The sequence below is a fragment of the Anarhichas minor genome, unplaced genomic scaffold, assembly GCF_050575085.1.
Source record: "Anarhichas minor isolate MPS153535 unplaced genomic scaffold, ASM5057508v1 ptg000055l, whole genome shotgun sequence".
Taxonomy (NCBI): domain Eukaryota; kingdom Metazoa; phylum Chordata; class Actinopteri; order Perciformes; family Anarhichadidae; genus Anarhichas; species Anarhichas minor.
The window spans coordinates 5,893,826-5,920,254 of record NW_027466501.1 but is presented as its reverse complement, the minus strand read 5'-3'; the positions used below and the strand labels follow the sequence as shown (position 1 = coordinate 5,920,254).

Here is a 26,429-nt window from a genome sequence, read left to right as displayed (position 1 = left end):
AAAGACAAATATTTCAATAATTACCAACTAAGATCCACCTCTCTTGTATCAATGATTGATTTGAGCAAACACGAAAGCGCTGGTAGCACGTTGACGAATTGAACGATCTGGAGAAGACTGAAGTGAGAGCCGATATCTATTGACTGTAGCTAGATGAAGGGATAGATTGATGGGGTGCAGTTGATCCTGAACACATTTCAATCCTTTAATTTTGAGTATCTGCCTGTACCAAGTCAGATTTCTATTCTAGCTTTGTTATATTTCAGAATAGCTTGATTTTAAGAATGTGGATTTTTCAACATGCTTTTACGTGTTTGTGGCTGGAGCTCATGAGTTTTTTGAGCAGCTCTAAACAGTTACTACTAATAAGAAATCATAAAGGTTTCAATCAAAGTATCTGTTTCTCATGGTGTTGCACTTCGTTGTTCACATGAAAAGTGACATATTTATATGAAGATTTGGGAAAAAGAGAGGGGAGTCTAGTTTCAGGTGTAAATCCTGCCAACTTCATAAACACCTGACCAATCACTGCATGGAGTGGTTCCAATCCAGTGGTGTGTTGGGGGAGGGGATTCAGACGCTGTTTGACCATCCAACAAGAACTTAGTTTAAAACTCCAGTGTACCCTCCATAGAGCCTTAATGGCTGGCTTTGTGTACGTTGAGACATTCTGAAAGGATTCTCATACAGTCAAAATGTTTTTAACACCAGTATTGAGCAGCCAGTAGTTTTAAAGATTACAAAGGGACTCCCTCATTGGTTTCAACTGTTGGTCATGATGGTGTCTTCAACATTCCAGGAACTTTGACAAAGTCCTGTTTAATTGCTTGATTGCTGGACAGTCATTTGGAGCCACAGTAATCCACAGGTTTTGAAAGCGTCCGAGGTGAGAAAATACTCTCAGATGTAACTCCTCGACCTGCAAAACAACACATGAAGTCCCCATATGACTTTCTATCTATAACCAAAACCACAAGGTGTTCTCATGCTGCCCATGTGATGAACCATGAGTACTCATATTGACCTAGAGATCTCCACACATCTCTGCTTGTCCACATGAACAACATATTCAAATCCACAAACCATGACAATAGCAATATGCATTTTTGCAGCCATACATGCACACGTAGTTGTCTTCACCAGATTCATCTTCACATTCAAAGGTTCAAGCCAACAGATCACAGCCTCTTACAGCCACTTAGAGCATCATTAGTGATGTTGAGTTGTGTGTTGAGGGCTCAGGGTGATGTTTGTAATTGGCATCCTAAAGGTCAGTTTGGAGGTAAAGGCCACTCGCGGCTGAATGGATAATTGACAGACAAGGAGTTTGTAACAGCAATTCCAGAGGAATCATATCAATATGCATTTTCAGTTCTGTTGACACGATGTAGCCAGGATAAAGGAAACAAAGCAGAACATGGAGCTGGAGAAATGCATTGAATACATTACATTAAATGAAATGGTTTAACAAACAACAGTACTCTTCATCTTTCTTTCATTTCATGTGACATACTAGTTGTATCTCCTGAGTAGATAACCAAAACATTTGAGGTTTAATTGGCAGTGACTAATGACAATTGGTGAGGAACCTCCCAGTTCATTCATTCCAAGGGGAACAGAAATGCCTTTGAACAGACCTACAACCAATGAGTGTAACGGAACATGTGCCGTTGAGTAAACACACCACAGCGTGCAGTGACGAGCTGTGATGGTGGAGCATCAATATGTCTCTGAAATATGTTGTCTTTGCCATCAGAATTTGAAGATATATTCAACGCGTCATTAAAGCCCTGAATAAAGTTGAGACCAGCTCATCTTTGATTTGAAGTGTTTGTGATTCATGACATCGCGTTCCATTGAAAATAAATGTCTTGTAGTAAAAACACGAGTCTGGTTCCCAGAGTCACTGTTTGTCTGTGCTATAGGTCAGAGTTTCACAATAACATGTATTATCCAGAAAGACGTACATTACTGTAATACAATAAAAAAAACAGGATTCTGAGCCTCTACAGCAGGGGTCTTCAATGTTTTTCAGGCCAAGGACCCCCAAACTGATAGAGAGATGGAGCAGGGACCCCCGACTATATATATTGTATAAAATTGTGTTTTATATTAAATGGGCCTAGTGCCATGTATAAACATACCTGTTATCTTTCATACAATACTGAACTATTAAAATAATGGACACATTCATGTTTGGGAAAAAAAAACAGGACCCCCTGTTGAAGACCTCTGCTCTACAGCTTTGATCTTAGGCTGCATATACAAAACCAGTGACATGGCAACTTTTTACAAGACATTTTCAAAGGAAGTGACATGAAGCTACGAGCCGACGCCGGGTACTTATCGCTGTATGACGGGCGTGACCCACTACAAAGCAAAGATGCTGTTTAACCACATAACGACAGCACTTGAGCAACACGGTTTACTACAATGTAGCTGGCCACGCTGGGTTGTTTGATTGCTTTTATCGTTGTGGTGTGAACATAGCATTAGGCTCAACCAGACAATCACGCTGTTTGAATGTAATGAATTCAAATATAAAGACATTCCTTCACCTATTCTTTACCTACTTCATTAGGCTCATCATTCCAAAAGTCCGTACTGTGTTTGGTCATAACGCCTTTCATTTTGCCGCTGCAAAGGACTGGAACTCACTACAAAACACACTCAAACTAACAGCTCTCACCTCTCTCAACATGTTCAAACATAAGCTGCAACAAGTTATAGTTGACTGCTGTACTTGCTGACCAGCCCTCACTTCTCTTTCTTACTTCCATTTTTTTGTTTTTACAAATAACATCCAGTAATCTGCCTTTTATTTTGTACATAGTGTTTATTATTTTATCTAGGTTGTTTTTAGCCATTTTTCCATTGTTTGTCATACTGTATTGTATCTGTGTTGTTTGTGTAACTTGTGTGGACTGTGCTACTGCCTCTTGGCCAGGTCATCATTGAAAATGAGAATTGGTTCTCAATTGATTTTACCTGGTTAAATAAAGGTTAAATAAAATAAAAAAATAAACCTATTAGCTAGGCGCTTATATGTCCGTCCTTCATGCACCTGCAAGCCTTGTGGGCTGAGGAACTTATCCAGAATTCACTTGATCTACTGTGACTTGGATTGTACCTGTACATCACTTTGGACAAAAGCATCTGCCAAATAAATATATGTAAATGTAGAGATGACTATGAACAACATACAATGAGCAGGCTTATACAAAAAGAATAATCCCTTATGACCCACTGTGGCGGTGTCTGTTACTGTAGAGACCCTGTCCTCAGCCCGTATTTACTTACTTTGTGTTTCTGGGCGACTAAAGAAACGTAGTGACCAGGTGTAAGATCGTAAGCACGCTTCCAAGAGGTAGCTCCGAAATACAGTAGACACAGCACCAAAAAATAAGCAAATATAGCCAGGCAAAATGACAAAGTTTGTTCCTCAACAAGTTATCTAAACACTCATGAACAGTGGGGAACAATGTCAAAACCATTGGAATATTAAAATAATTAATATAGGCTAATGATTATAACAACATTAAAATAATTTCTCTACAGGGATACAGGCCCAAAGAGAAATGTCTGAAAAAACAAAAACATAATAACATTATTCGTTCATAACTTTCGTACCTTACTGTCATATTCACATAGAACAGAAAACATGTTAGGCAAGCACAACAGCCTATACATATAACCTGCTTTGATGCAACTCTGTTTTAAAGAGACAGGATTAAATAGGCACCTCGGTCCATGAGAGCACGGTCCTCTTAACCTTGAGAGGAACCCGCACTCACAATAATACCCGAATAAGCCCACTCAGTGGCCCAGTCAGACCGTGGAACTAGTGTAGCAGCACAGGCTGCGCTGCCAGTATATCAGCCACTACTTTATGTGAGCTACAGTTTCCCAGAAAACACTTTTTATGCGTCACTGCTCAGAGACGTTTAATAGCATCGAGAGGCAGGTCTATACATGTAACTAGGTTACGAATACTGAACTACATCACTGATGTTGTAAAATATCACAGCAATGAGACTGATCCTTTACAATGATGACACGCAAAAATCATCAGCATGAATATTGCAATAGGTGTGTTTAATGCCACTCCATCCGAACTCGTCCGGCTGGGCTCATTCTGTAAAAAAATGCAGTTCAATGAAATGTTCTTACTTTCAGTGCTTAAATATGTTTTTATAAATAATCCCTTGAAATAATTGCCCCTCACACAGTATCGACCCGTCCTCTGTGTGTGTGTGTGTGTGTGTATGTGTGTGTGTGTGTGTGTGTGTGTGTGTGTGTGTGTGTGTATGTGTGTGTGTGTGTGTTGTAGTTCGACATAGACAAGGAGGCGGGAGAGAGGCAGATCTACCATCGTTACTGCCTGGAGAGAGCAGCGGTACACTGTGCTCATGTCTTCACCACAGTTTCCCAGATCACCGCCGTGGAAGCCAGCCACATGCTGCACAGGACGCCAGGTGGGAAAGCTTTTCACTGCACTCAAGTCAGCTCCACAGACATGCATTCCAATACTACCATACGATTTAGTGTGCCAGAAAAGATTTGTAAGTCCTAATACATAGTTTGTCAAATGCATTATGCCAAAAGTACCAGGATGTCCTACTGCATCCGGTCACAGGCCAGCCAGCATGCTTTTCTTCTGTTAAGACCCACAATCCTCTGCACAGCAAGAGCAAGAGGATCAAAGTTCAATGTGCAGTGTTATGGTAAAGTAGTGTGTCCCAATAGTGCAAGCAAAGAAAAGAAAATGTGTTAAATCTAACGATTAGCCTGGATACTGAGCAGGAGGCAGAGATAAACATCATAACTCTCAGAGCAGAGAACAGGGACATTGAATACCCTACTAAATTCAAAAGTGCAGCAGCTCGGGCTCGGGAGAAACACTGCGTTAAAACCAAGAGGTCCTCTTCCCCGACAATGCCCAACAAAAAGAAAGAAGGAAGAAGAGCTCATATTCTTGGCTGAAAGATACAGTGCAGCAACTATGCATGTGAATCCAGTGATGGCATCGGTTCAGATTACACATTTGTAGATGAACACCTTGACAAAGATAACCCTCTGCATACCATCACATACTACACCAAAGGAAAGTCACGGTCCAAGGTAATGAAGCCAACCTGCAATCATTGAAAGAGGCATTCCCCTGTTGAAACCTGAGGAGATCAACGTCCCCTCCGACGTGAAGATGATGAGAGCCCGACAGTGAAGATGATGAGAGCCCAATAGAGAACCCCACACCTGCCAGCTCCACCAACCTGCTGAAGGAGAGTAGGGCTCTGTTGGAGCTGAACTTTGCTGAATTCAAAGAGTTGACCCTGGCCAAGCTGTCTGGCCCCCAGACAACATTCTGCAGCAGCTTAAAGAGGAGGTCCATCAGCTCAAGAGAGACAATGAGGCCTTTGTATCTGACCTCAGAGGAGGTGTAGAGGCACTCCAATAGGAGAACAGTGTGCTCTCCGCTCAGTGAGCCAAAGTGAAGGAGGATGCTGAACCAGGCAAGTCCAACGCCTGTTAGACTAACTCTCATCCGTCCCTGCAATAACAAGTACAGAGACACAAACTTTCCTTGCCAGTGTCTCAGACACCTACATTGTCTCTGCCCCACCCTGCACCCAGCCAACAGCAGTCTGGTTTTATATGCTTAATTCATTTGATAATTACTTTTCATTATGCATATACATATACTACATTCCTCTTTATATTCAGTTTATACATTTTGCAATTAGTGTCTACAACAAGTGAATTTGTTTAAAATGTATATTATATATACATTATATATTATGTTTTAACGTCTGCACTACTTTATGTCTTAGATTAAAACTTTTGTGTGTTTTTCTTTATACATATTTAATACGTATTTTGAGGGAGCCTGACATCTAAGATTTTCATTGCCGACTGCTTCTCTGTAATTGTTGTGTACATGATGATAAATAAGTTGAAACTGCAACTGAAGCTCTCCTATTGCTGTGTTGATCGCACAGATGTGGTAACACCGAACGGGCTGAATGTGAAGAAGTTCTCAGCCATGCACGAGTTTCAGAACCTGCACTCCACCAGCAAGGCCCGCATCCAGGAGTTTGTCAGAGGACACTTCTATGGGTGGGTGGAGTTGATTAATGTAGTTCTGATCCATCTTCTTTTGTTTTATTAAGGTTCTCTGAAATAGTGTTGTGTCATAACTGGAGAGGGCCATTCACATATTGTCAGAAACAAGCTACTTCAGAAAATGACGATGTCTTGACGGGAGAGTAAATGTAATTCTTCTCCTTCTGACAGTCATCTGGATTTCAACCTGGAGAAAACCCTCTTCTTCTTCATCGCCGGACGCTATGAGTTTTCCAATAAGGGAGTTGATATTTTCCTTGAATCACTGTCCAGACTCAACTACCTACTGCAGGTGAGGCCTTTGGTCATTTGCGGTCAGTTGCACTCTGCTGTGTGCATTAAATGTGCGAAAGTTGCAAAAAGTACACCTTCAAAAGAATTATAACTAGTGGCTTAAGGTAGTTATGATGGGCCCCAGTGCACACTATTATGATGGACCCTAGTGCACACTATTATGATTGGTCCTAGTGCACACTATTATGATTGGTTCTAGTGCATACTATTATGATGGGTCCTAGTGCACACTATTATGATGGGTCCTAGTGCACACTATTATGACGGGTCCTAGTGCACACTATTATGGGTCCTAGTGCACACTATTATGATTGGTCCTAGTGCACACTATTATGGGTCCTAGTTCACACTATTATGACGGGCCCTAGTGCACACTATTATGATGGGCCCTAGTGCACACTATTATGATTGGTCCTAGTGCACACTATTATGACGGGTCCTAGTGCACACTATTATGACGGGCCCCAGTGCACACTATTATGACGGGTCCTAGTGCAGACTATTATGACGGGTCCTAGTGCACACTATTATGATGGGTCCTAGTGCACACTATTATGATGGGCCCCAGTGCACACTATTATGATTGGTCCTAGTGCACACTATTATGACGGGTCCTAGTGCACACTATTATGATTGGTCCTAGTGCACACTATTATGATGGGCCCCAGTGCACAGTATTATGATGGGTCCTAGTGCACACTATTATGATGGGCCCCAGTGCACAGTATTATGATGGGTCCTAGTGCACACTATTATGATGGGCCCCAGTGCACACTATTATGATGGGCCCCAGTGCACACTATTATGATGGGTCCTATTGCATGCTAGTTACCAGTTATGAAGCACACACACACTGGTATTGTCTCGTCATATGATTAAATAGAGACTTGACATTGGACAATATCAATATACAAATAACTAAATAATTCCCTTATTAGTCCCGCAGTGGGGAAATGTATTCTCTGCATTTAACCCATCCCTAGTATATAGGGAGCAGTGGGCTGCTGAGAAGCGCCCAGGGAGCAGGGGTAGGGGTTCAGTGTCTTGCTCAGGAACACCTTGCCACAGGTCATGGGGTAGCTAAGGATCAAACCGCCAACCTTGCAGTTAGTGGACAACCACGATCCACGGTCACCCCGTGGGGCCCGTGATTACCCAGTAATCTTTATTACATATCTGCATATGACAAAAATACTAAATAAAATAAGAAATTATTCATTCAAGTTATTTGTTGTTAAAAAAAGTATTTTTATAGTGCTTAAAGTTTATGTAGAATAAAGATTTATTTTGTTGTCACTACTGATTATTTTACTCATCCAAAAAACTGTAAAGCCTGACGGAGATGAGTTTGCATTTTTCAGGGATTATATAGAAAACGTCATAACGATGTATGTGTTAGGAGTTTCTCTTTGAGCATCCATCAAGGACAATTCCATATGTAGGAGCCACTTATTTGATTTGTGTTCATGTATAATATGCCTTTCAAGCACTAGGGGATGTTTTGGTACAAGCCTGGGCTGGCCTCAGCCTATTTAGTTGATGCCAGTAATCGCAGGTGTGGCTGATTGAGAGAAAGAGGCAAACAGTTTTTCACTGTGTTCGACAAAACTGTGCGGCGATATTTGGTGATCAAACTTTTTGGAAGTTACGGACAATTCTTGAACACCAGAGGCAAAATAAACGCCAAGATATAAAGTGATGGTAACTTCTTTGCGTCTAGTTTCTTTAATTAAGATCAATCGGCAGCCAGTAGCGGCTAAAATAAAATAATTAAAGTCACCACACCCCTCCCCCTCCCTGGGATTATAACCTTGTCAAAAGAAAGGACAAGTGTAAATTCTTCTGCATGCAATCCTTTCCAAAACACTAATTCATCCTGTTTTTTCCCATTTCCTTGATCCAAAGCTCCACAGAAATGATATGACAGTGGTAGTGTTCTTCATCATGCCAGCTAAAACCAACAACTTCAACGTGGAGTCACTGAAGGGACAGGCAGTACGCAAGCAGCTCTGGTATGCACTCATATGGTTTACATAACAGTCCTATACCAACATAAAGAGATACTGTACTATCCATGCATTGACATCATATATACACACTATATGTTTCAAAAGCATTTGGCCAACAATCTAACCCTGATCCACTTAAAATTGAGCTCAGGCATTTTGTACTTGATGCCAAGCAGAATTTACGAACTTTCTCGGGTACTTTCAGTGACATCGAAGCTATTCTTTGCTTTCACCTATAAAGTTACACAAATTCTGAGCAGGAAGCTGCCCAGTACAACCACAATCTGATCAGCTGGTCTCAGAGCATCTCCACTGGGAGACTGTCCTCACCTGAAAAACAATAGATCAACCTCTTGTGGTCATGCAAATACTGACTGTTGTCTACGAAGCAAATGCTAACGTCGTTTGACATTGTTCATAACACAGAAAAACCTCTCGGAGGTTGAGGTTAAAGGAGAGCGTTTGACCTTCTACTACTGAAAGTTAACATTCATGTAACCATGTCCATGATCTTTGTCTAACCTGAACCAAACAGTCTTTGTGTCTAAACCTCACTTAACCTTAACCATAGCAGTGGCACATCAGGAAACGCTTATAAAAAGGACTTCTGGATCGGGGATGCCAAGACACTTTTTCAAACCTCTAGACCTAAAAATAGGACCTCAACATTTAGGATGGTCTCTCAAAATCTCTGCCACTAATGTCATCCTAATAGAAAGCTAATAACGGCTGCTCCAGTTTTCGGGTTTGACATCATTGTTGGCACATGCATTTTGATTGTTTAGCAGTGCTGGTGAAGTTCATGAGTTTGGGTTAAATGGTAAATGAAAAGGATTCTATTTGACTTCCACAGGGATACAGCTCACACTGTGAAGGAGAAGTTTGGCAAAAGGCTGTATGATGCGCTGTTAAAGTAAGTTAATGGAGGCTGTAAGTGAACCCACAGATCTATTGATTTTATACTGTGTACATCAACACTGGTTCTCTGTGATGAATGATGATTACGCATGTGCTATGTTTGTGTTCATTGTTTGCTCTTTCCTCAGAGGGACGATCCCTGACATGGACTCCATTCTGGATCGAGACGACTTCACCATTATGAAGAGAGCCATCTTCGCCACTCAGGTACCGGATTTTTTCACTTCTCGGTTTCAGTTCAAACTAATATGAGCATCGGATTGAGTTGTTTTTTTCCATCCGATTTCCTTTTTACGTTCCGTCTTCTGTCATTCAGGTTTCGTCATGTTGCACAAATAAAAGAAGGATATCAGACATAGTGCCCGGGCAGAAGGCCAGTCCAGCACTGCTTTCTTGGCTGATAGCTTGGATTTTTCATCATACATGAATAAATAAAAAAAGAACGGGACATTATCAAAAATCTAACTACATTTACATTACATCTAAATGATTTTAGAGGTAGAAAAAACTATTCTAACCAAATGGAATCATTTGTTTTCCATCTTAATGGTGTTGATCTCAGACCATTTTTTACACATGCAAGATGAAATAATTAGAGTCTTTGGCAATTGGACACTAGTGTGGTGATGAAGGGAGTTGCTTAAGATCCAAGGATGAGATGAGGAGCAGGACTGGGCACTGGATATGATGAAGACTGGAGGTGAATGGGCTGAAAGAAGGTCACAATGTTTTTTGCTGAAATGACAACAGGTAGCAGCAGAAAGGAGAACAGTTTTAAAATTTGAAAGGAACTGTGTGATTGGCTGAGGGAGATCGTTTCAGCATCTTATTTTGGGGGTTTGAGAAATAGGAGTGTTGTTCTTGGACATTTCATGGCAATCCTATATATTATACATCAGCCATGAAGTTCTGATTTAAGGGATGCAGGTCTGCATAGTTTACATTTACAGACTTTTACTCCACTTGGTTTATTTAATTAAAAAAACATTTTACACAGCTGAACCGTAAACTGCAATTTTAACATCTACCTATAAAGCAAGGAACCTCGTTTTATGTGTGTGTGTGTGTCCTTCGCACATCTCGAGAACCGTTCATCCGATCTACTTGGCTGGTGTATTGCTGGGGCCCTAAACATATTGATAACCTTGAATAAACAAGTGACCAGTGCTCTGTGCAGAAGCGGGATGAGGTCTGAGTCCAGCATGTCGTCCTCAGCGGGACTTTACGGGCCACTGCTCAGTGACTGCAGTTCATTTTTGCTGCTGGATAAACAATCAAACTCTTCTCTACTTCCCTGGAGTCAATGAGCGATGAGCGGTTCTCACTTCCTGAGGCCGAGCACTCTGCTCCGAACCAAGTAGGTCTACCTGCTGGTGAACAGTACTACAAGAACCGCAAACTACCTGGTTAGGTTTAGGAAAAGATCATGATTTGCATTAAAATAAGTACGTTAAGTTATCAGAGTTGTGTCATGAAGTGGGCGTGTCTTGTGGTAAAGTGGGTGTCTTGTGCAGACTGCAGATAGACCCTTCTCTTCTGACCAAGCAGCAATTCATAGTTTTCAGTCACGTGACTGTGACCTGAAGGTTTATTTCAACCAAACCAGATTTGGGGGGATTGTTGGAAGAAGACAGTTTTGATGAATTTTATAATAGGAACACATTTTCCATTTCTGACAAGCAAGTATGGCTAATTGGCAAGTAAAACACTTGCCAGCAAGTGGCTGATGAAGCTTATTTTTCACTTGCACGGAGCATTCCACTTGCATATAACAGTTTACTCTCTGAAAAAAATGTATTTCATTTTTGAAAAGCATCACTATTACAAAACATTTAACCATGACCAGCTCCAAACCCACTAAACCAGCCTAAACATGAGAGTCCAAGGAGCAGAGCCGGATAGTTGTCACACGCTTTCTCTCTGAATATGGTGAATTGTATGCTGCTTGAACACAAATTTCACGTTTTTGCAAGTTCAGAAAACAAATGACTCCCTGGGTAATGACAGCGATTCCAGATTGAAATGACTGATTTTGCTTTGTTTCGTGATGTGAGACAGTAATCGGATATTGTTAGGTTTAGATAATGCCTGCACTGATCAATAGCTCTCAGAATCCCCCCTGAAAGGTTACGAGTCACGGACCACTGACTCAAATGCTCATTAGGTCATTTCTCCTCACTCCACTGCTTCAGGCATGTGTGTTTGTATCTGTGTGACTTATATTATATGAATGCATCCAAACATTTACATTTAGGAACAGGAATTCAGCTAATATAGAATAGAATAGAAATATACTTTATTCATCCCCAAGGGGAAATTTGTCTGTGGCAGCAGCAAACAAGGTTATACAATAAAATAAAAATATTAAGTATGGAAACTGCACAATATATACAATATAATAAAATAACAGACCAGGACCTATTCAATTTAAGAAAATAAAGTAAATAAAAATGCACAGTATATACCAAAGGTATATACCATACCAAACTGCTGAAACTCTGAGGCTACATCCACACTACACCGATTTCAAATGTAAATGGAGTTTTCAAACAAAAACGTTCTCCGTCCACACGGAGTTTCAACACCGTTTTTTAAATGACTTCCGTCCAGACTTAACACGCCTGAAAACTAATATCAGGTGACTCTTCACGTACAGTGGGTGGGTGACAGTGTAAACAGGAAGTAGATTGGTTGCTTAGTTTTAAAAAATACGACAGAGTAATGAAGTAGTCTTTAATAATGAAAGGTCGTGTTTGATACTTAAGATCTTCTCTAAAAGAACTTGAACTCAAAAAGACAGTTCGTGGAAAGTTTTAGAAGTTTTATTTTTCAGACTTCGTTACAGAGCTGCAGGTCTTTATCTATCTCTCTCTCTCTCTCTCTCTCTCACACACATTTACTTTAAAATCAACACTTACACAAAGGTTTACTAGATTATGATCCATAAATGTGGTCAACACACGTCTCTCACTCGCTTCCTCGTTGTTGTCTGTTCTGACTCGTAGCTCTGCTGGTGGCTTAACTATCTGTCCTACTGAATAGCATTTACTGCTAACCGCGACTTCAGACGTCTGCTCCGTAGGGCTGATAACGCCGCTGGTCACTGATCGCTCCATTAACAGCTGCTTCCTCCATAATAATGCAGACTTTAACTGGACAACAGCTGCTAGTAAAGACAACAAGGTCAGCATTGCCTGTAATCAGTTGTCCATGTTAAACTAACCTGGTAGTCGATCGGTAATCAATGCTGTTGTTTGTGATCTTCCGGGTAAGGGTCACGTGATAGACATGTGACGAATCAGGGAAAGACACGTCATGACTGCTAAGAACCAATCAAGTAGTGAACGCGGGTGTGGGCGTCATCGTTTCTAAACTTATCCGATTTCGGCCGTCCACACGAATACGCAACCCGGAGTTTTCAAACTCCTCCGACCTCAGGAGCGTTTTCAAATGTATCCGTTTACGGTGCTCTAAAACTCCGCGTAGTGTGGACGCTCAGTGTAAACGTAGCAAAACATATGCGTTTTCAAATGGAAACAGAGTAGTGTGGACGTGGCCTGAGACGCTGCTATCTTATAATCTTCCTGTGAGGCGTCGGCCTATAGCTTACATTAGCCATCTGTGTTTACTGAGACACTAGACAGAGCTATGTCACGTTACGATAGTTTTTTATTGGATTAAATGCAAAGTGGCAGAAATGAGAAAACAAACTGCTCCTTGGTCTCGTCCTCCCCACGGCCAGGAGACCACGCTGCGTCAGCAGCTCCGGGAGACGGACCTAATTAAGCCAGCACAAAACCAATGCCAGAAGTCACAGCGGGCTGGTGGAGTGCTGGCTCTAACCTGTGTGAAGACAGAAACAGAAAGTCTGCTGATGCGGCGGGGAGTCGAGGCAGTCCGTCTTCCAGGACGAGGCTGAGAGTCTTTTTCTCATTTCTGCCACTTTCAATTTAATCCAATATTCAAACTATAAAACGCACACGGAACTTGGACGTGTTATTAACAAGCACCCGGAGCAGCTCTACGTCTTTGACCTCTTGTGTTGGACTGAGGACAGACTGGATGCTACAGTGACTCACGATCGCCTCTCCAGGGACAATTGGTATTAGAAGACAGGACACTAGCTGGTTAGCATGCTCATTTCAGTCGAGGGCTGCGGTGGAAGAGTCCTTTTTGCTTAGGAAGGCTCCCCACTGAGTGAAATGACCCTGAAGTATCCAAGTGGCCGCCATGATGAAAGCTGTTTGAATTCTCTAAACGCCAAGGAAAGGTGCTTCAATGCTTCCTTTATTAGCTCCTTTAGTATAGGAAACACTGGACCTTCCTTTGCAAAAGGAAAGTAGATAATACCGCCCACAATGCCTTGGGGCGGCAACATTTAAAGTGACGCACCATTCAGCCATCCATGAAAACAAACGATATGCTTATCTTACACAGGTTTAACAATTATACTCATAGTCATAAAGTAATGGATTCATGTTGATGAATATGAACATTGATATGAACAACATGAACAAGCATTTATTGAATGTTTTAAACTAAAATACCAGTCGTATATTACATATTGAACCTTTAAACTGACATGATGATGATGATGATGCAAGTCTAATCCAAAACGTTATATATCTTGACAGGTATGGAAATGTGGTGATTGAAAATTCCATCCACTAACACACAATCCAAACTTACCTGTCCCCTCTTTTGTGGAGGCTGAAATCTTCCCCACAGAGAGAAGGCCGGAGAGCACGCTCCACTGTTGTTCTACAGTAGAGTCGCTACTTAATAAATCTACCATAAACTGGTTTACAATTAAAACATATTTAATCCTACTGAAGCTAATACAATTACAGAATGAAGTACACTACTAACAGAATATATAATATATGATCCGCGCGGAAAAGCTATTCACTCGCGACTCAGCCTGGAAACACAGATGTTTCCACGCCGATAGCCGAGCAAGAAGAGAGCGAATAGCCCTTCCAGCACTTCCTCATACAGTTTGAAATACCCCCCTTTTGTCCATCTTAATTCCTATTGGCTAATTTCGGTTGCCTCCTCCTGGCGTCAGGCTTCCGAAAACCCTCGCGCGGGTACAACCTGCAAATGTCTGTCTAGAAGTCTGACTTTCCCTTGGCTATTCTTCACAGTTTAATACATTCAATGACTGTCTTTTATGGCTTAACACTTCTACGATAAAACATTCTATATAAAGATAAGGATTTGCAACTTTTGGCAAAAACCTTCACAAGTTTCACAAGCAAATATAAAAGGTGCTACAAATTCTACTAAGATACACTTCTAACTACAAAACACTTCTAACTACAAATTCTAAAACACTTACAATTATGAATCTTCTAATTATGTATTCCAAAACACTTCTATTATAATTTCTAAAAACACACTTCTAAACCCCAAATTTCCTACACTTTCAACCAAAAACTGTATCCAGAGACACAGCCTCCCTCCGGTGACCACTCACAACGTGCTGGACGACTCAACAGATCCCATCCTTTCCAACATCAGACGCATCGGCCTCTTTAACTCCAGGAAGGACCGCGTCAAGGTAGACAACATCCTGAATGCTATTTTATGTGTTCATCATCAATGTGTTCTTTTCTAGAGTCCGTTTGTGGGAAGCTCTTAGGCATGACTTTCCTGGTGATGATGAAGAACAATACTTTGGTCAGAACAAGAAGGGCTTTGCAGCAGCTCTATGAATCTGCAGACAGCAATGCTTTGAGCAAACTCACTAAAAAACACAACAATCAGTGTAATGCTGAGACTAGAGAAAATGTCAGTAGGATTCATGATCTTGGAACCATGAATGTCTGTACAGAAATGTGTGCAATGAGTGAGAACTCTGGTCGTATGCTGGTGTCAAAAATCAGGGAGTTAAACCATTGTTCTGTAAGATTAGACGTTCAAACAAGTGAAACGCTAACGTTATAAAGCTACAGTTTACTGTGGGAACTCTCAGCTTAGAAGTCAGCTATTCATCAAAAGGAGAAAGACTACATAATGAATGATTTGTATTGAGCATGGGTGTGTTCGGTTAATTCTAAGGTAATCTGTCCATTACATTTAGAGATACAGGTGAGCCACACATATCTACAACAAAGGTTGTCAGAGTCCAGCAGGTAAATATATTGTGAACAAAGTTGACAGTTTGATTGTTAGTTTATTTTTATATCTGTGTCATGCCAAGCAACCGGCCCATCCCAGGGTTAGGGTTAGCCTAACCCTAGTTTAAGAAACATTCATCTTCTTGTAATACAAAAACAATACACTACAAAACTGTAGCATTGGCACCAAATGAAATTTAGTGAAATGTAAAATGAAAATGGTGAAAGTTAAAGGGCAATATGCCCATTTTTATTATTGTTACGACTCGCGAAACCACAGGGAAAAGAGGACCCAGACAAAAGAATAAGGTGTGACTAAAACAGTCTTTACTTATCAGCAGAGGTTCGGTACACAGGAGGGCAGTCAGAACAGGCAAACAAATCAGGCAGCGATGAGGAAAAAACGAGGTCGAGGAAAAACAGGCAGAGATCAGAGAAACCAGGAACATGAAGACTAGTAAAATCATTGGACCGCTTGACACAGAGGACGAAGACGAACTGGCACAGAGACAGGCGAACACAGGGTTTAAATACACTGGGGAGGGATGGGTGATTAGACACAGGTGGGATCAATCAGGGGCGGGGCAGACAATCACAGTGCACTCACAAGGGCAGGAAGTGAATATTCTGAAACGAGAGGAGAGGTAAGAAACACAATATAAAGAGGAGGGGGAAGAGAGCTGCAGAGATCGGAGAAGTTGGATGGTGAAAACTACACAACAAAACCGTTGAAGGAACCTGACAGATGATTCTGTCATCAAGGCACACCTGTCAGTTGGAGGTCTAAAAAGAGAAGTTTCCAGAATGGTCAAACATAATGACATGAAGAAAACCGTGGTGGGTCGGCACAACTGTGTTGTGAATGGACCAGAGTGCGGAGACCCTGACTTGGTAGAGAGTGATAACAGTATGAGATTAGCCGAGGTATTGAGAAAAGGAGGGAGAAAAGTGGTAATTTTGTCGTGACTAGCACGAAGAAAATCAGGAGTAGTGGAGATTGTGGTGGCGGACCAGAGGATCCAGACGGTTCGGAGTTTAAAATCATTCTGAGGTTTGGAGAAGAGAGGGGTGTCTGCCATGAGCCCGGTGAAACTAACCACCGTATTAAAGAATCAGATTGGAGATATTCTCGTGACGAAAGTTTTTAAAGACGGAAACTTGTTGATTGTTTGTAGAAATGAAGAGCAAAGAGAGCGAGCGGACAGGTTTAAAGAAATAGGGCGGTTTAAAGTAGTGGGTACAAACCGTATCCAAAAAGAAAATACGTGGAGTAAGGGAGTGATTTGGGGGGGTGTCAGTTGGAGTCATGATGGAGGAAATGAAAGTGAACCTTAAAGGACGAACTGTAAGAGGAGGCCGAAGGCTGCAGGTAACTCGAGAGGGGATAAGGAAAGACAGCGATTACGTTGTGCTGGATTTTGAGGAGGAAGAACTACCACAGAAAGTCTCTTTAGGCTACGTGAGTTACACTGTTAAGGAGTTTATTCCAAAGACTGAGGTGTTACAACTGCCAAAGGTTCGGACATACAGCTAAAGCGTGTAAAGGCAGAAGGAGGTGTGCGAGGTGTGGAGAAGACCACGAGTACGGGCAATGCAGACATGAACAACCAAAGTGTTGTAACTGTGGGGGTGATCACAGCGTGGCTTACTATGGGTGTGAGGTGTTGAAAAGGGAGAGGGAAATACAGCAGGTGAGGGTGCAGAATAAAATCACCTATGCAGAGGCAGTGAAGAGGGTCGGCCAGAGTGAAGGGACGGATGGAAGAAGTAAGGCAGTAAAACAACCCCCAGCAGTCCCAGACCAGACAAATGAGGGTAAAATAATGATCGACTTAAAAAAGCTAGTCACTTTCATAGCAGGGGTAGTAAATGCTACAATGGAGGTCAAATCCAAAACAGAGAGAATCCAGATAATTTAAAGCAGCAGTTCACCACCTTAGATAGGACTAACGGGAGGAAGTAAGACATGATCTCAGTATTCAAGCAAGTCAAGAGCAAATATGAGACAGATAGTTTTGATACACAATGCTTCACCTACATTGGAATTATGTAGGTGCACATGCATACAGGAAACATGGTTAAGATCAAGTTTGGACTTCAGACTAGCTGGATACACGCGTGTCAGGGGTGATAGGGGGGGTGCTCTAGGAGGATGTGCCACATTTATTAGTGAAGACATTTCACTAGAGTTCATTGTTATTCATTTTTATAATCCTTGAGAGGTGAATAGATTGGCACAAATTGAAGGGCTAGGTGGCAACAAGGTGTTGGTATGTGGAGATATTAATGCACACAGCACGTTATGGGGTGGAGTAAGAACAGATGCAAACGGAGACGTAATAGAAGAGTTACTAGACGAACATAATTTGTTTTGTATATAATTTAGGTCACCGAATTGATGCAACTCCCTTTTTTCTTTTGTAAGGGGATAGTTACTCTGGACTACACTCCAGACCAGTAGGTGGCATTAATGCACCTTTCACTGGATGCCATCCGCCATAAAACTTAAACGAACAAGAAGAAGAAGAGCACATACAAAACAGGAAATACTTATCGATGATAAAATAAGAAAAACATAACTTAGGAGACGGGACGTGACATTGTTATTAAATGTCTATAAAAGAAAACATTTGGTCGGAAGGAATAACAGCTTTTCACAGCAGCATGTCACAGCAAAGAGTACACGCATGTACTGATGTCCCATTCTATTTACAGTGTCACAGTCATTCCAGTGAGCTAAATTGCTCAACACCAGGACCCTGGCTCACCTAAATGGAACAGGGCCATAATCAATGTTATTAATTACACCTGTGTTTACCCTGCAATGACAAGTCGAAATGGCTGCTGTGAAAAGAGTACAGCAATAGCTGAAAGGTACCAAAACATTAACATTCACCTTCTAGGAACCATGAATTTCTACAGCAAATTTAAGTTATTTCACAGACTGCAGCTAATGACAAGTCCCAGTGGTGACTAACGCTTTGTCACATTTCTGTCTGTCCTCTCAGATCATCTTCCACCCTGAGTTCCTGTCCTCCACCAGTCCTCTGCTGCCGATGGACTATGAGGACTTTGTTCGTGGCTGTAACCTTGGAGTGTTCCCCTCCTACTATGAGCCATGGGGATACACACCTGGTAACCAAGCACGCATTCATCTACACACACTGATGCTTCATGTTCCTGAAGTACAGTGGCACACAAATCTCTACAGCAGGGGTCACTAATAGGCGGACCCGGACGTATAACTGATGGATAATTGAGAATTATACATTTTGGTGGAGTGCTTCTAGTTTAACCTGCACAGCTTTTCTAGCCTTTACGGTACTCGGTCAGCAGTTACGTATGTTGTATGTAAAAGTTCACTCCAGCCACACTTAAATTTTCGTAAATTTTTCTAAAATCAAGCACTTTCTTTGAAGATGCAAGTTTTTCAAAGAAAATCTTTTGTGTATTTTATTTTTAGATGGGGACATTATTTTACTTGAAATGAGAGAACACCACTTATTGATGTATTATTTATAATCCATCCAGTTAAAATTGAAAACTAAGAATAATTGTTAAAACATAACATAATTGACGTGTACTTTATTTGATTTGACAGTTATTGACTACACAGAGACGTTGTTTCTACTACTAGGCTTCTTGAATATGAATATGAATATATATATATATATATATATATATATATACACTGTATTTATTATCGCCATATGTATGCTACATATCCCGTGGCATAATGCTAATGCTAACGCAAATTAACTGGTGATGCAGTGATCTTCACTCAGCTCCAAAGTCTCTTAGTTGTTTGCAAAGTTCAGCTCTCTTACCGGCTGCTTCTCCGGCCTTTTAGACTCGTCAGTCGTGCACAGTCATATCGCAGATCTCCACACCATGCGATCTCTGTCGGTGCGGTGTTTGTCCGATTCCGGACCGTAATTACTGCGACACGGTGTGTCACTGCGTGTCTGCTTATCTAGACTTCTAGCCAGATTGGTTCCGCCCTGTTTATTTCCCGAATAGTCAGATTGTCAGGATTAAGTACTTTACAAACTGCTTTATTTACAATTAGCTTAAATCTTTTTTACTTCTTTATATTTCTTCTATTTACATAAAAGAAAACCCTGCTTGACTTGACAACAATAAGGCAGCCTATATAAGCCTGTGAACCCTGCAACACATTTAAGGCTGACATCGCATGCTGGGCTGCATTACTAATGCATGACACATACTTTGAGCAGCAACCTCTATATTCTGTACAGGCTTTGCAACCAGGCAGTTTATGTAAGTAGAGTTAGATTTAAACATTCTGTATACAATGCACCCTGCTGGTTTACCAACAATTGAGCTGCTCTGTCCACAAATCAGCACCCTACTTGATGCAATTGGGTGGTCAAGTCACATGTAAATCAGCTCTTGGTGGCCCAAAGAGGTCACAACCTTCGAGATGGTGTATTTTGTCACCTGATCACCAATGACAGCAACCAAATCTCGATAGACAGATTGTGCATTCACATGTAGAATATGTAGGCAAGATCATGTTCAGGTTTCCGTTTGTAGTCTTCAAAAATAAAAGAGGATGAACAAATTGGCTGAGATGTAGTAGATAGATAGATAGATAGATAGATGTATACTTTATTCATCCCCAGGGGGAAATTTGTTTGTGGCAGCAGGGGCGCCAGTAAGTTACTGTTTTTTTACGGTACACTACCGTAATTTACTTTTACTGTATCATACCGTATACTGGATTACGGTACGTGATAGTAGGATAATTAGGTTTTACCGTGATTTTACGGTATATGCCAGAATGTTACCGTTTATTTACAAAGGGTAATACAACCCGCTACTTTTGCATTTAATTCCCAAAAATTGAAAGAACAACAATAGACATTCAATACATAATAGTTGCAGTTTATTACATGTTCTCAAATAATAAAGGGACATTTGTATTACATCACAAAACTCACAATGTACTGCATGTTTAGAAGAAAACTGTTATGGTCGGTTTATCCTGGACCCAAACGCAGACACCGGGACAGCAGAGTAGGTGAAAAAAGAGTTTTATTTTGCTTGTCTGTGGAGCCGGTGGAGCATGCAGGTGAAGCATGCAGGTGGAGCAGCGAGGCGGTGTGTGCGGCGGCGTCTGGGCGGCGACGTGGCACGGGACTCGCTGAGGCAGAGGGAAAACACAAGTTAGTTAAAAACGTCAAAAAGGCTAACTTTCCCTAAGAGAAGATTTAAACTCAAAGGGGCCGAGGTGTAGCTACCACTGAGTTGAAGGAACAATCTGACGATGAGACTGCAGGAAGCCGGGGTATTTAAGCTGAAGGTGATGATGGTGTAATTGTTGTCAGGTGAGGAGATGAGCCCAGGTGCCGGATGATTGCAGCCGCACTCAAGCCACACACACACACACACACAGACAGACAGACAGACAACAGAGGGGAGACAAGCTGAGGTCACAGCGGAGCCGTGACAAAAACTAATAAACCAATAAAATCGTTAATGACCAGCTTAACTGAACTCATTAGCATCAACAGTATAACATTGAATTAAAATAGTATCAAGAACAGTGTAATAGAACTGCTTCACAGTCTAGCTTGATAACAAGTCTTATACACATTTATAGTTAATTTGAACAGCATGAACTCACATGAATGAAACAATAAGGAGAGAGAACACCTTAAAGAGGACTTGACTGCAGCGTCTGGCTGGTTTCCTCAATCTCTGATGACGAGTGACTGTAAACAAACAAAATAAAAACTTTAGAAACACAATGTTCTGAACTTCTGGAAAGTTCTATGACATCCAGGATAAACAAAAGAAGCTTTGGGTGTGCAGCTGTGGGTTTGCCTGTGCCTCACACATGTTAACATATCAATGTAAGTCTTTGTAAAAAGCTAATAGGCCTACAAGAATACCATACAGTTTAAATGAACAGACTATGTGATGAGCTGATTACGTTAGGTGAAGTAATAAAGCTAAGACGATGGACCACAATGGACTAACGTTCAACACTAAAATGAGTTTGATCTGGTCTTAATGTTGCTCCTGGAATAACACACACGGGTAACGTTACTGTTAGCGTTACCTCAACTGTTCATCGTCTTGAACACGTCGGTGATCTCTGTTCTCCTCTCCCTTTTGATAATCGTCCTGTTTGCGGTCCTACAGTTCAATAAGAGCACAAGTAAACACAAGTTAGGTTACTAACGTTACATCTTAACACTGTAATTGGTGATTCACTTTATTTATGTTAACTTAACTTGCTATGCTGTTAGCTAGCTAACCTTTCTAAGGCTAATTGAGCTTGAGCTAGCTAACGTCACAGAGCTAACGTTAGCTCCACCAACATTAGCAACCTAATGTAATGAAACAGACCAAGTGAAACATTATCTGAGATGTCAACAATTCAATAATCATGAAGACAAAACAATACTAGAGACTTTGAATTTGAATTTCGGATGATAACTTACCGTGGCTCCTCGGTTGATCTCCACATGGCTGTCGCTCAGAAGGATGAACTGAAGCTGTTGTGTCCAAAGTCACGTTCAGGAGCAGTCGGTCACGTCTTGTCACTCAAAAATGACTTTTAGGCAATGAGCAGTTTGAATAATAAAAATATTCTATCGTCATTACAGACACATTAACCTACAATAGACAGTACGATGTAGATGGATCGTGATTCACTCAACTTGTATAGAGAAGCGTGTATCCACCTCTTCACAAAAAATACTGTATCATGCTGTTAAATTACGGTAGTCTGCTATTATTGTTAATTGACGGCATTAACTGTTAATTTACAGCATTGACTGTTAATTTACATGTGAGGATGAACATTTAACTGTATGTTACAGTTATTATGAAATACTGTAAGATACCGTTGAAAATCCACCGTAAATTTACAGTAATTCGTTACAGTGTAGGTAAAAAACAGTAGTGCAAGGATCACCAACAGCAAACAACAACAGTTAGCAGTGTTATAGTATTGTGTTTGATTTGGCCAGAGGTGATTTATTGTACAGTCTAATAGCAGAGGGCAGGAATGTTCTCCTGTATTGGTCCTTGTGACAGCGGAGCTGGATGAGTCTGTTGGAGAAAGTGCTCGGCTGTCCCTGCAGTAGGTGGTGGAGAGGGTTGTCCGGGTTATCCAATATGGACAATAGTTTCTTCAATGTCCTCCTCTCCACCACCTCTTCCAGATAGTCTTGTTTACAACCAATGATGGAGCCGGCCTTCTTAACAAGTTTGTTCAGTCTGTTGGTGTCTCCGGCTCCAATGCTGCTCCCCCAGCAGACTATGGCGAAGTACAGTGCACTGGCCATAACAGACTGGTATAACATCTCCAACATCTTGCTGCACACGTTGAAGGATCGAAGTTTCCTCAAGAAAAAGAGTTGACTCATCCCCTTCTTGTACACAGCGTTGATGTTGGTCTTCCAGTTCAGTCTGCTGTCGATGGAGACACCCAGGTACTTGTACTCCTCCACCATGTCCACATCCTGACACAAAGTATTCTCTGTCCTTCAAGTAGGATTCAAACCAGTTAAGTGCTGTGCCAGAAAGTCCCACCCAGATTTTTTGTCTTTCTAGGAGTATGGCATGGTCGACCGTGTCGAATGCAGCACTGAGATCCAGTAATACTAAGACTGAAATTCTGCCATTGTCTGTGTTTAAGTGGATGTCGTTGAAAACCTTAACAAGAGCAGTTTCAGTACTGTGGTGCTGTCGAAAGCCTGACTGGAAGACATCAAAGCAGTTATTTACGGCCAAGAAGTTGTTCAGCTGTTGGAAAACCGCTTTTTCAATTATTTTACTTTAAAATGGGAGGTTTGATATTGGCCTATAATTTTTCATTGTTGCGGAGTCTAAACTAGCCTTCTTTAGGAGTGGTTTAATAACTGCAGTTTTTAGGGCTTGTGGGAAGACACCTGAGAGAAGGGATGTGTTTACAATTTGTAAAAGATCAGTGGTCATGCAGTTTGAAATATTTTTGAAAAAGTGTGTTGGTAGAATATCCAAGCAGCAGGAGGATGACTTCAGATGTTGTATAATGTCTTCTAGGCTTCTACGGTCGATTGAATGAAATTGTGTCATGATATTTGAATGGATGTTATTCAGAGAAGGGGACAACACATATCCTGTGGTTGGTGTGGAGGCACTGACTGCTTGTCTAATTTTCTGAATTTTGTCAGTAAAAAAGGAGGCAAATTGATTGCCTGCCCAGGTGGATTGGCGCTCAGCAGCTACCGACACTGGAGGGTTTGTTAGCCTGTCGACGGTAGAATTTAGAGCCACATATTCAAAAGAACTAAAATGACCAAAGGACATCTGCTTGCATTGAAGAGAATCATTAAATAAAATAGCAACTCCACCTCCTTTCTTATGCGCCCTTGTTTCACTCATGAAACTGAAGTTGTGAGGTGTTGATTCAATAAGAACAGCTGCACTGTTATCTTGATTTAACCATGTTTCAGTTAAAAACAAAATGTCCAGTTTGTGCCTAACAATAAAATCATTGATTAATTAAAAATGTTTTTCCTGACAGAGACCTGACATTTAATAAAGCTAAGTTTAATGTGGTTAAAGCTTTCTTTGCCCAATTTATTTGGACAGGCTGACGAGGAATGAATGTTAAGTTTGATAAGTTTGCAGGTTTACTATTGTTTCTTCGCAGCCTCACCTTTCTTTTTCTATAAACTAGCAGGACAGGAATTGAGAAGGCTAGCTGCATACAGGGCCCCGACTTTTCCTGGAGAGAGTCATTGGTGTCATTAGCCTTGTAGCCTGGACCCAGAAGATATCAATTATTGCCTTTATCAGGTAGGGGAGACAGAGGATGGTTGTGGAGCCGTAGTGGAGGTGGGGGACGGGCAGGGCACTTTAACTTCGCCGATTGTGTCAAAACTGGCTGAGGCCTTGGAGCCAGTTTCGGGGGTGGGGCTGGAGCTGTACGTCGAGGAGTGGGGCGAGGAGTGTGTTTGGTTCCAGCAATGACCAGCTCTTTCATGTGGTCAGTGAACTCCAGGTGGGGGGAGGATGGGGAGAGTGTGAGAGAGGAAAGGGACCTGGATGGAGTTTGGGGGGTGGAAGTAGGTGCTGGGGAGGGAGGTAAAGACTCCTCGTCTCGGAAGTGTGGGGAAAGTGATTGATCAGAGGCGGTCCCTGATGATGAGGTTGGAGACTCCTCCTTTTGGCTGTCGCTAGGCGGGGGCATCCTTCCCGTAAGGTCTCCATGGCGATGCTGTGTGGTTATCTCTTGTTTAGACTCCTCTTGTGTCTTGTCCTTGGCAGTAGGAACAGACGGATGACACAGGGAGAAAAATAGGTTAGAGGTAAACCGTTTTACCCCTGACTTGTTCAAGCAAACTCCATGTGCCTTAAAAAGATGTCTGCGCTCCCAGAAAAGGTAGAAATTGTTGATAAAATATACTGAATGGTCAGTACATGCAGTTGACAGCCATTTGTTCAGTGCAAACAGCCTGCTGAATCCTTCATCTCCTCCTCTGACTGGTGGAAGAGGGCAACTGATAAACACCTCAGCCTTGACAGAGCTGACTGTGTTTAACAGATCAATAAAGTCTCGCTTCAGAACTTCAGACTGTTGTTTCACAATATCACAGCTTCCTGTATGCACGATGATGTTTTTCACCGTGGGATGGTCAGCCACGATGTCCAGGATTTTGTCTCTCATGTTAGAGACCATATCTTTCGGAAAGCAGAGTATTTTGGTATTCTTGCTGCACAGTGTTCTGACATCTTTTACAGCATAGTCATCAACAATCAGAGTCTCAGGCCCAGTCATTAGCTTTGCCTGCGGCCTTTTACTCTCACATTTACTCTCAGTTCTTACCCTGCTTTGAGGAGATAGCTGCTTATCCAGGTCATCAGATGGAGATTTAGGATCCTGCGACAATGGAGCAAATCTGTTTTGAAGTTGTAGGCTTGGTTGTTGTGGAGGTTTTTTGCAGGTTTTACTTTTCTCAGCTGTCCTTGGCTTTGTCCATCTGAGTGCAGGGGTTGAGGAGGAGTTCTGCCTGTGTGGTAGTGCAGGCCAGCCAGTCGCATCACAAATCTCAGGGCGCAGGGCTCTGCCTGTTAGTCGTCCTCCCACATATTTTCTCTTCGGCTTTGCACCGAGAGAGTTCCAGGGAGGACTACCATTTGAAGATTCATTATCTGCTCTCTCCTCCTGTTTCTTGGTAGGCCTGGTTGTGCTAGTTAGCTGTGTCTTAGCTTGCGTTTGTCCAGTGTTTTGAGTCCATGGTAAAGTGGTATCATTCCCACACAGTCCATTTACCTCCACGTTTATGTTAGGGTTAGATGTTTTCAGGGGAGACCCAGACCGCTGGACTTTCCAGTCGCACCAAAAATGAACTGGATCCGGTTAACAATCAAAAAGTATTTAATAAACAAGAGAAGCTAGAACAGTTGCAAACTGAATTACTCTATCGATATCAATATGTCCCCAGGGCAGAGTTCTCACAAGGCCCACTAAATAGCCCAGCCCAGCTGGTAAACTACCCAGAGTGGTAACGGCGCGAACTCTCGCAAAAACCCTCTGGAACTAAGCCTATATTTAAAAGTCTCTGTCCGAAAGTTTAAATGTCCAGTATCAGCCTCTGTGATTGGCCGAAATTCAATAGCCCCTCCTGGCTTGGGGCAGTTATCATCTCAGTGTTTGGTTGAAGTCGTCCGGACTCCTCCTCAGGTCCTGGTGGTCAGTTGTCCATCCCTCTGTTCTCTGCTGCACCTCTGTAAAGTCTCACTCAAAATGATCTCTTTCTGACCCTCAAAACTATTCATACAGTGTTTTAATACCTTTAGTGACTATACTTCTATGGTTTAATACATTCAATGAGTAAAATACTGTAACATAATATCCTCTACAAGTAAGAATATTGTAAACATAATACATTCCATAAGTAAATATTTTGTGACTTTTTAACCTATTTTGACATTATTA

The 26,429-nt window shown here is 41.7% G+C and overlaps 1 protein-coding gene and 1 long non-coding RNA gene across 4 annotated transcripts in view; one reads left to right on the top strand and one right to left on the bottom strand.

Moving 5' to 3' along the window:
* gys2 (glycogen synthase 2) overlaps window positions 1–26,429 on the top strand; it is a 38,591-nt gene that overhangs the window by 7,377 nt on the left and 4,785 nt on the right. For all 3 annotated transcript variants that reach the window (XM_076076138.1, XM_076076137.1, XM_076076136.1), the window contains 8 exons: window positions 4,331–4,475; window positions 6,000–6,117; window positions 6,295–6,415; window positions 8,323–8,429; window positions 9,280–9,339; window positions 9,473–9,551; window positions 14,794–14,907; window positions 18,475–18,601. In XM_076076138.1, the coding sequence (XP_075932253.1) occupies window positions 4,331–4,475; window positions 6,000–6,117; window positions 6,295–6,415; window positions 8,323–8,429; window positions 9,280–9,339; window positions 9,473–9,551; window positions 14,794–14,907; window positions 18,475–18,601 (871 nt within the window). The remainder of the gene's footprint in view (window positions 1–4,330; window positions 4,476–5,999; window positions 6,118–6,294; window positions 6,416–8,322; window positions 8,430–9,279; window positions 9,340–9,472; window positions 9,552–14,793; window positions 14,908–18,474; window positions 18,602–26,429) is intronic.
* Window positions 20,359–21,916, bottom strand: LOC142931996 (uncharacterized). Its single transcript, XR_012947439.1, has 3 exons — window positions 21,555–21,916; window positions 20,731–21,204; window positions 20,359–20,633 (listed from the first exon to the last, which is right to left on the bottom strand). It is a non-coding gene; the product is annotated as an uncharacterized LOC142931996 (long non-coding RNA).